This window comes from Belonocnema kinseyi, chromosome 9, assembly GCF_010883055.1.
Source record: "Belonocnema kinseyi isolate 2016_QV_RU_SX_M_011 chromosome 9, B_treatae_v1, whole genome shotgun sequence".
In the NCBI taxonomy this organism is placed as follows: Eukaryota; Metazoa; Arthropoda; class Insecta; order Hymenoptera; family Cynipidae; genus Belonocnema; species Belonocnema kinseyi.
In genome coordinates, this window is record NC_046665.1 from 107,528,580 (window position 1) to 107,539,129 (window position 10,550).

The 10,550-nt window shown below is 24.7% G+C and overlaps 1 protein-coding gene across 2 annotated transcripts in view; it reads left to right on the forward strand.

The window, feature by feature from the left end:
• The first annotated feature begins 527 nt into the window (after positions 1-527).
• LOC117179738 (polypeptide N-acetylgalactosaminyltransferase 13-like) overlaps positions 528-10,550 on the forward strand; it is a 37,391-nt gene continuing 27,368 nt past the window's right edge. For both annotated transcript variants that reach the window (XM_033371796.1, XM_033371797.1), the window contains exons 1-5: positions 528-920; positions 3,951-4,312; positions 8,063-8,169; positions 8,255-8,435; positions 8,534-8,703. In XM_033371796.1, coding sequence (XP_033227687.1) covers positions 4,182-4,312; positions 8,063-8,169; positions 8,255-8,435; positions 8,534-8,703 — 589 coding nt within the window. In that variant the 5' untranslated portion in view covers positions 528-920; positions 3,951-4,181. The remainder of the gene's footprint in view (positions 921-3,950; positions 4,313-8,062; positions 8,170-8,254; positions 8,436-8,533; positions 8,704-10,550) is intronic.

Here is a 10,550-nt window from a genome sequence, read left to right on the forward strand (position 1 = left end):
AAGTTTAAGAATTTTGTGCACCGATGGTTGCAGAAATTTTAAGATATTAAAGCGTTTTATCTCGGAAAAAAATTATAAAAATAAAAAATTAAACATTTCTCACTATTTTTGTATACAAAAACCGCCATATTTAATTTTTAATTTAGTTTACCCAAAAACATAAGGAAGAGTACTTTTGATCTATTTATTGTTTTGTTATACCCATCAATTTTGTGGTCAAACTCATGTTATAAAATTGATAGCTTTGGTCGCTAATGGGTTAAGGTGACAAAAAGTAACAGAAGGTGACAAAATGTGATTCCTCTCTGACTGGAATTGTTTGCCTTTCAACTTTTTTTCTCGGTTGGAGTGCACCTGTTAGATGCAGACTCAAAGTAAGGTTTTCGACCTGGCGTGTAAGGTGACTTTTCCACCTCCACCTCTAGCGAGGCGAGGACATCCAGACGATCCCGTCTATAGAAATGACGTCAGAAAATTACTGAAGAGTTAGTCGAGTTCAGTCAGCACTCAGCCGGCAGCCGGTAGGCAGTTCGGGAAGCCGAGACGACACGAAGGAGAACGATCTTTGCGTGCCGAATACCAGCCTCAGTGCGTCGATCATTCCCCGAATCACGATCATTCCCTTGATCGGTATTCGGTTCAGTGACACTAGAGCTACCTGGAACCTCCCGATCAGGAGTGCAAAATTGTTCCAGCAAATTAATTCAGTAGGATTTGAGACTTAAAATAAGTGCTACCAAGGCTTCTTTCTTCCTTTCTGGTTTTACGAACCGACTCTATAGAGTCAGGTACTTCCTTTTGTGAACCGAAGACGTGCAGGTGAAAGGGAATTTATTCTACAGTGTGGTGATGATATATTCCTCAAATCTACAGGATGTTTCATTCATAGATCGGAAATTCTGATCAGAATGAACGAAAATGTAAGTAAAATAGACAGAAATAGTTAAAAGTCATGTATTTTAAACGATATTAATAAGATTTAATGAGTTTTTAATTTATAATTAATTATTTATTTTTTTAATGAAATATAATATTTAAAAAGCAGGATCTATCAAAAGATCAAACCTGAGATAATCTATAAAAACTGTAAATCATTAATCGTGCAAACCGCTCATTTTGTGGAAAAATATAACGATTTTATTTAAAATTCGTTTTTTGTTTAAATTATTTTTTTAAATGACGATTAAACATCCATGTTTTATTCTACATTTTTATTTTCAAATTGAATATAACACTATTTACATGAAAATTCATGTATTTTCTTTTAAATAGTTTTTTTGTGTAACATTAATCTTCTCACTTTAAAATTTATATTTATATTGAATATTAGATTCATCAAAACATTAATTTCTTTAACTATTCCGTTTTTGAATTATAAAATATTGCATTTTTGTTTTTAATTATTCTTTCTAGTAGCTAATTCAAAAGTCATCTTTTTGCTTGAAAATTTCTTATTTTTTAATTATTGTTTTTCAATTAAAAATGAAAAAATTCCTATTTTTATTTTTAATTTATCTTTTCAAGTTGAAAATTTAACTCTTTGTTTGAAAATTCACGTACTTTGTTAAGAAAATTGTATTTTTAAATTTTTTTTTTAGAAAAGGAATCTTCTGACTTGAAAATGTATATTTTTGTTGGAAATTGAACCGCTTTCTTCAAAAATTTAAAATTAATTCTTTTTAAATTGAAGTTTAAAAAAACACATTTTTCATTCTAAACTTATCTTATAAAGAATTTAACAATTTTGTGAAAATTAAACTGTTTGATTAAATTTAATTTAAAAATTGATCTGTTTTGATCAAATTTCATCTTTTTATTTGAAAAATCATATATTTTGTTCAAAATTTGCGTTTTTTGGTACAAAAGTAATTTTTTTGTTTTAAAATATATATTTTTGTTGAAAATGGAACCAATTTCGTGAAAAATTAAACCACTTTTTTTAAAATTCTCCTTTTTTTGAATTAATTCCATTAACATGAAATTTAGCAATTCCATTTGATAATAAGTTTATCTTTTTAAGTTGAAAATTCAATTATTTGGTTAAAGACTTAACAATTAGGTGAAAAAGACATTTGCTAAATCAAAAAATTTACTAATTTTGTATAAAACTGAACTATTTAGTTAAAAAAAAATGTTTAAAGATTTTTTTTCTCAAAAATAATTCTTTTTGCCTGAAAATTCCAAAATTTGGTGAAAAATAATTTTTTTCAGAATAATCTGGTTTTTTTAAATGTATCTTTTTAAGTTGTAAATTTAGATGTTTGGTTTAAAATCCATGTATTTTGTTAGAAATTTTTCTTTTTTGGTAGAAAATTTCAAAATATTTATTTTTAACCAAAAAAAATTGCAATAAAATATTGAAATTTTCAACTAATAAAATTGATTTCTTAACTTTTATTCAAGTAGTTGAATTTTTAACAAAGGAAGATAAATCATGGGTGAAAAATGTAGTAGTTAAATTTTTTAATAAATACGATCAATATTTAACAAAAAATAGAATATATAAATTTTCAGTTGAAAAATGAATCTTCAGAAGAAAATAAATTATCTTATGGCTTTAAAATTGATTTTTTTTAGTTAAAAATTTGTTGTTTTTTCTTGCAAATTATTTTTTTTTTAATAAGAATTTAACAGTTTCATTTTTTATTCTACATTTTTTTTATAGTTGAAAAGTCAACTATTTGGTTAAACATTCAAATAATTTCTATACAAAATTGGTAGGTTTTGGTAGAAAATTAATCTTTTGGCTTTAAAATTTATCTTTTTGGCTGAAAATTCATTTTTCTTTTAAAGAAAATTTAAATTTTCCATTTTTAGTTCTAAATTTATCTTTTCAATTCAAAAGTTCAACTATTGGGTTAAAAGTTCATGTATTTCGTAAACAAAATTCTGCTACAAAATTAATGTTTTTAAGTTTCCTTATGGGTGAAAATTCGTGTTTTTTTATGGAAAATTTTTGTTTTCAACTGAAAATTTAACTATTGTCCTTTTTAGTAAAAAAATAATCTTCTTGCTTTAAAATTTATCTTTTTGGGTGAAAATTATTAATTTTATTTTTTTTTAACTGAAAAAACTAATTTTATTTTTGGTTGAAAATTCAACTAATTTATTGAATGGCTGACTCAATGAAAAATGTAATATTTAAATTTCCAACTAAATACGATCAATATTCAACCAAAAATAAAATAATTAAATTTTCAGTTAAGAAAATAGATTTTCAAAAAAGATAACTCAATTTAAAACAAAATAGTTAAATATTTAACCGAATAGTCGAATTTTAAACTAACATCGAATTATTCAGATCCAAAAATGTAATAGATTTTTCAAAATAAAAAATTATCTTTCAACGAAAAATAGTTTAATTTTCTTATTTGGTTCTATTAAATCCTATTATTTAATTCGGGAGAAAAGAATTTCAGTTTTCAAAACAGAACCCAAAAACTTAATTTTGTCTTTATTAAAAAAAACTGTATTCACCAAGAATTTTTTTCATTATTATCAATTTCATCTTCCCACTTCCTTTCGAAAATTTGTATTCGTCTACATAATGTGATATCAGTAATTTTATTTTAGCAAGGGCACTAAAGCCCTGTAATAAGTTACCTTCCATGTTAAAAATTAGTAAAATTGCATTATTTAAACAAAATAAAAATTCAAATAGGCTAGACAGATATTCTCTTATATATTTTGAATCCTATACCAAATTGAAAACATTTTTAAAATAAATTATGAGGCCCTTAAATATAAATATAAACGTGCCATTCTGGTAGATGCCCTTAAAAGCTTCTTGGCACTACCATTTTTTTTTATCACTATTTTTTCACTGTTTTGAAATTATTTTTAAAGCTGTTATTTCATCAGTAGATTTTTTTTAAAATTTGTTTTCGCAAATTCAATCTTCATTAATTAAAATTTAATTAATTTTAAATCTAACGATCTAATTTTTTCAGTGCGTAGTAAAACGAAGAATTTCCTTTATGAACCAACGATGACCCCAGAGAGTGATGACAAAAAACAGATGATAATAAAAGTCGAATTCCTCTGATAAATTTGACTGAAATCTGAAGAAAATAGTTTCGGAATGCCCAAAGTTGATTAGCTCTTGGCTATAAAAATAATAAGAAGAGGAGACCTTAATTAATATATTGAGTCACTCCAAATGGAAGTTGATTAATTGAATAATGATGTGGCCGAGAGTCAGTAGACTTTGCCGCATTTGGCCCATTTTATTGGTTACATTGAGTGTAGGTGGCCTGTTTTTAATTTGGCCAAAAAATGAAGCTCAGGATGCGGAAGAGTTTGAATCTTTTCGGTTTGTATATTTATCAGGGCCGTCCAAAAAAAGGCCTAATTTTTTTTTAGATTGATAGAGGTGATGAAAAATAATTTTATAAACAATTAAAAGGCTAGAATCTGAATTTTTAAAATAATTGAACCATAAAATTCGCCCCTTAATTGTGGGGTTGAATTTTCCATATTTGTATTCTTTAAAATTGAGTTATAATATTTTGAAGGTGACTTTTAGTTAATTGGGGGGGGGGGGGTGCATTTATTTATAAAATGAATTATTTTTACTGGAAATTTAATTATTACATTTTTAATTGATTTTTAATTTTCTTTTACGAAAAATTTACATATTGAATTTTTTTATTGTTAATTAATCTTTTTAGTAGGATATTCAATAATTTGGTGGCAGTTTAATATAGATCATTATAAATTTTCCTTTTTTTTCGTAGAAAATTAATCTTCTGGATTCAAAATTCGGCTTTTTGGTTAAACATTTGTTATTTTTTCTTGGAAATTATTTTTTTTAACTAAGAATTTAACTGTTCCATTTTCGATTGTAAATTAATTTGTTACACTGAAAATTGGATTTTATTTATACTAAAAATTCAACAATTTTGTAAAAACTTCGTTTTTTTGTTTGCTAAAAATTCTACTAATTTATTAGAAAAATTAGCTATTTATTAAAAAAAATTTTTTTCATCTGTTTTGCTGAAAATGTATCGTTTTAAGTTAAAAATTCAACCATTTTTGTAAAAATTCATTTATTTTGTTAAATATTGGTCTTTTTTGGTAGAAAATTATTCTTTTTGTTCGAAAATTTATCTTATTAAAAATGCAATCACTTTATTGAAAACTTAAAATATTTTCTTGCAAAAAATTTTGTTTTTAATTAATTTTTTAAACTGAAAATTCAACCATTTGGTAGAAAAATTATATATTTGGTTAAAATATTGTTATTGTTTAAAAATTAAAAAATTTTGTGAAAAACCCTTTTTTTATAAAAATTGTACTAATCTGGTAAAAAGTTGAATTATTTAGTTAAACAAAAATTTGAATTTCTCTTTTTTGCTGAAGATTTCTCTTCTTAAGTCGAAAATTACAATTTTTTTGCTCAAAAATTCGTTTTTTTGTACTAAAAATTTGCATATTGAATTTTTATTATTAATTAATCTCTTAATTGGGAAATTCAACAATTTGGTGGAAATTTAATGTAGATTAATATAAATTTGTCTTTTTTTTGTAGAAAATTAATCTTCTGGATTAAAACTTCATGTTTTTGGTTTAAAATTTGTTATTTTTTCTTAGAAATTATTTTTTTTTCCAAACTAAAAATTTAACTGTTCCATTTTCGATTGTAAATTTATTTTTTTTTTAAATTGAAAAGTTGACTATTTGTTTGAAAAATGACATATTTAAAAAATAAAATTGATGTTTTTTTGGTGAAAAATTAATCTTCTGCCTTAAAAATTAATATTTTTGTTAAAAATTATATCATGTTCTTGAACAATTTAAAGAATTTATCGTAAATCATTATTTGTTTTTTTTTACACTGAAAATTTAGCCGTTTCATTTTCGATTTTAAATTTATCTTTTCAAGTTAAAAATTCAACAATTTGGTTAAAAATGCACTTATTGTGTTAAAAATTTTTCTTGTTTCGTAAGAAATTAATCTTCTTGTTCGAAAGTTTATTTTGTTATATATTTAACAGAAAAAAATTTGTTTGATAGTTCGTATATTTTGTTAAAAATGTTTAATTTTTTTTTAAATTCATGTGTATGGATGACAATTTAACTTTTTTAAAAATTAATTTTAATTTTGAAATGATTATTTTTCTCAACTGTAAATTAAACTATTCTATTTTTTGTTGAAAATTTATCTTTTCTAGTTGAAAATTCATCTATTTTGCTGTAAATTTTTTTGTTTTCTCTCAAAAAATTAACCCTTCTTGGTTGAAATTTTATTTATTTAGTGGAAAATTATATTCTTTTTAAATTAAAAATTAATTTTTGTAGCTTTGATTTTTTGTCGAAAGTTTTTTGTTGAAAAACAGTATTTAATCTTTTTGCTTGAAATTTTATCTGTTTAGTTGAAAATTTGGCTATTTCTTTGTAAAATTTTGTTGTATATTTATCTGTTTTAGTTGAAAATTTAAATATTTTGTTAAAAATTGCTCTTTTTTTCGAAGAAAATTAATCTTTTGGGTTGAAAATTCATTATTTGGTTAAAAGATAAACTAATTTGGGTGAAAATGAATTTTTAAAACTAAAAATGTAGCTATTTCGTTTTTGCTCAAAAATTATTTCTTTTCTGTTGAAAATTTACATATTATGTTAAAAAATTGTCTTTTTTAATCGAAAATTAAATAATTTTGCTAAGAAAATGAATATTTTTAGATTGAAAATTCAACTTTTTTTTTGAAAATTTTTCTAAGTGAAAATTAAACTATTTTTCTATTTTTTGTTAAAAATTTATTTATTGGTTGAAAATTTGTTTTTTTTGTACTGAAAATTAATTTTTCAACTAAAATTTTAACTATTAAATTTTCTGTCTAATTTTTTTTCCTCAAAAGACAGCGTTTAATCCTTTTGCTTGAAATTTCATCTTTATTTTTTTTTAAATTTGTCTATTTCGTTATAAATGTTTGTTGTATATTTATCTTTTATAGTTGAAAGTAAAAATATTTTGTTAATTTTTTTTCGTGGAAAATTCATCTTTTACGTCGAAAATTTAACCTTTTTCTAAATTTTATTATTGATTGAAAAATGCCTCATTTTAGTTGAAAGTTGATTTCTTTGGTGAAAAGTTAAACTAATCTGATTGAAAATGAATTTTTTAAACTAAAAACGTAACTATTTCATTTTTGCTAAAATTTGTTCTTTTTCCTTTGAAAATTTACATATTGTGTTTCAGTCGAAAATTAAATTATTTTGTTAAGAAAATGAATATTTTTGGGTTGAAAATTCAAGTTTTTTTTCTTTGAAAATTTATTTTAGTTTCTCAAATAATTATTTTTCTAAGTGAAAATTAAACCGTTCTATTTTTTGTTGAAAAATTATATTTTGTAGTAGAAAATTAATCTATTTGGTTGAAAATTAGTTTTCTTTTTTTTTTTATTAAAAATTAATTTTTTTAACTTAAAATTTAACTATTCGATGTTTCGTCGAATTTCTTGTTTTTTGTTTGAGAAACTGCATTTAATCTTTTGGGTTGAAAATTCAACTTTTTGTTAAATTTTATTTATTTATTGGAAATGAATTATTTTAGTTGAAAGTTAATTTCTTTGGTTAAACAGTAAACAACTTTGGTTGAAAATTAATTTTTCAAAATAAAAATGTAGCTATTTCATTTTTGCTAAAAATTGATCTTTTTTCTTTTTTCTTTATGAATTACAAAATAAACATTTTGGATAAGATTTTATTTTTTTTATTGTTTAAAAAATATTTCTTGGTTTGAAATTCAACTCTTTTGTTGGGAGTTTGTATTTTTTGGTTTACTTTCATTTTTTCTAAGTTGAAAAATTAAATATTTTTCAGTGGAAATATCAATTATTACACTTTTTAGGAATTCATTTTTTATCAAAGATTTATCAGTCTGGTTGAAAATTTATTTTTTCTTGTTTGAAAATTAAATATTTCAACAAAACATTTAAAAAAAAAATATTGCATTAATAAATTTTAATATTGCCAGATATTGATATTTTATTCCAGAAATTAGAAAATTTAAATTAAAAGAAGTATATTATTTTTATGCGTTAATTAATTAATTTTTTTTTAGTTCGGGAAGAGGAAGGGATTACATAGATCGTAGAGGAATACATGTAGTGGTAGGTCACTATATCGGGGATTCAGTTGATCCTTTAAAAAGTCCTAATATTAGTAAAGGTGAAAATATTTTCTATAAATGAATTTCAAAAAAAAAGATCATTTAAATTTTTATATTATAAATAGATTCTTAATTTTTTGACAGATCTCATTAATAAAAATATGTTCAATCCGCGACCGTTTGAAGGAAGGGATGGAGATCCAGTTTTGATTCCATCAAAGGATTTTTACGTGATGCAGCAGCTTTTTCAGATTAATCGATTTAATTTAATGGCGAGTGATCGTATTCCTTTAAATAGGTCTTTGCCTGACGTGAGAAAAAAGAGGTTGGTTTTTTAAAATTAGAATTTTTGTAAAAACAAGGGACGATAATCTTTTTGAAAAACTATACAAATATAAATTAATTTGGGTAAATAATTATCAGGTGTATATCACGATATGCAAACACAGAAGGTCTGCCAAATACGACAGTTATCATAGTTTTTCATAATGAAGCTTGGAGTACACTTTTGAGGACAGTGCATAGTGTAATCAACAGATCTCCAACGCATTTGCTTGAAGAAATAATTTTAGTCGATGACGACAGTGACAGAGGTATGTATTTTATATATTTTTTTAAACAAGATTTTTGATTTTTTATGCAATTTCATTTGATTCTGGTTTTCAATTTATTTTATTTGGAATTGATTTGCTTTTATTTGGATTTTCATATTCATATTTGAATGCCATTTTGATTTAATTTAACTTGAATTTAAATGTAATATAAGTTTAGACTTAATTTGGATTCGATTTAGAGTTTCGATTTTTCGTAATCTGGATATGATATGGATATGATTTGGACTTGATTTGAATATGATTTGGATTTGAATTGCACTTTATTTGTAATTGAATTTAAATTTTATTTTTATATAATTTAGGCTTGGGTTTGAATTACATTTGGGTTTAAATTGTATTTGATTTGGATGTTAATATTCATATTCATATTTCGATGTCATTTTAATTTAATGTGTATTGGATTTGGATGTAATGTAAGGTTGGATTTAATTTGGATCGATTTGGAGTTGGATTTCGATTTGATTTGAATTTGATCTGGATTTTGACATATATATAATTTGATTTTAATTCGAATTTGAATCGCATTTGATTTGGATTTAAATAGGATTCAGTTTTTAATAGGATTTAGATTATAATATGATTAGCATTTACATTTGTTTTGAATTTAATTAGAATTTGAATGGTATTTGATTTGGATTTGAAGGGGATTTAAATTTTAATAGGATTTGCTTTTGAATTTGTGTTTACATTTGTTTTGAATTTAATTTGAATTTGAATGGTATTTGATTGAATTTCAAAAGGATTTAAATTTTAATAAGGTTTAGATTTTAATAGGATTTGAATTTTCATTTAGATTTGATTTTAATTTTAATTTTACTGGTATTTGATTTGGATTTGAATTGAATTTAATATGATTTGAGTGGGATTTAGCTTTTAATAGGATTTGCATTTGAATTTGTATTTAGATTTTTTTTGATTTTAATTCGAATTTGAATTATATTTGATTTGGATTTGAATAGGATTTAGATTTGAATAAGATTTGCATTTGAATTTACATTTACATTTGTTTTGAATATGACTTGAATTTAAATGGGAATGAGATTTGAATAGGATTTGCATTTGAATTTGCATTTACATTTCTTTTATTTTGAATTTTAATGATTTGCATTTGAATTTGCATTTGTATTTGTTTTGAATATAAATTGGATTTATATGCTATTTGATTTGGATTTGAACGGGCTTCCGTTTCCGGTACCGACCGCGAAAGAACTCTTTTTGTCAAGTGGTGCATTTTTGGCTTTGGTGAAGGAAATAAGGGTGAGTGGATGTAGAAAAGGCAGAAAGTGCGGAGAGCGAGTGTAAAGGAAGAAGGGCAAGGGGTAGGAAATAAAGGCGGGAAACGTCACGGAGCTTTGGGTAAGGTAGGATGCCGAAGACGCGAAGTCCACAAAATGGCGCCAGAGGGAAACAGTTACTGGACGATCTCACAGAGCAGAAAACCGTAGTGGCTACAACAGCTGACGTTGCTGAAAGCATTGAAAGTGGGGGGATGGGTGACGTTGATCGCAGTGACAGCAGCGGTGATGAAAGTGCCGAGAAGTCGACCCGGGAGGGGAGGGTAGCGGACTCAGGTACGGGCAAGCAACGGGGAAGGCCCTCAAATTTACAGCGCCTTAACAAATTAGGCAACGCGGGTTCGAACAGAAGTCTGGACGAATGGCAAAAAAAGGCAAGCGCGACTAGCAGTGAAGGGGAGGAAAAAAGGAAAAGAGTGTCTGGGGAAGATGAGGTAGAAAGGGACCAGGAGAACAAGAGAGTTAGAATTAAAAGGAAAACACCAGAGAGAGAGAGAGAGAGAGAGAGAGAGAGAGAGAGAGAGAGAGAGA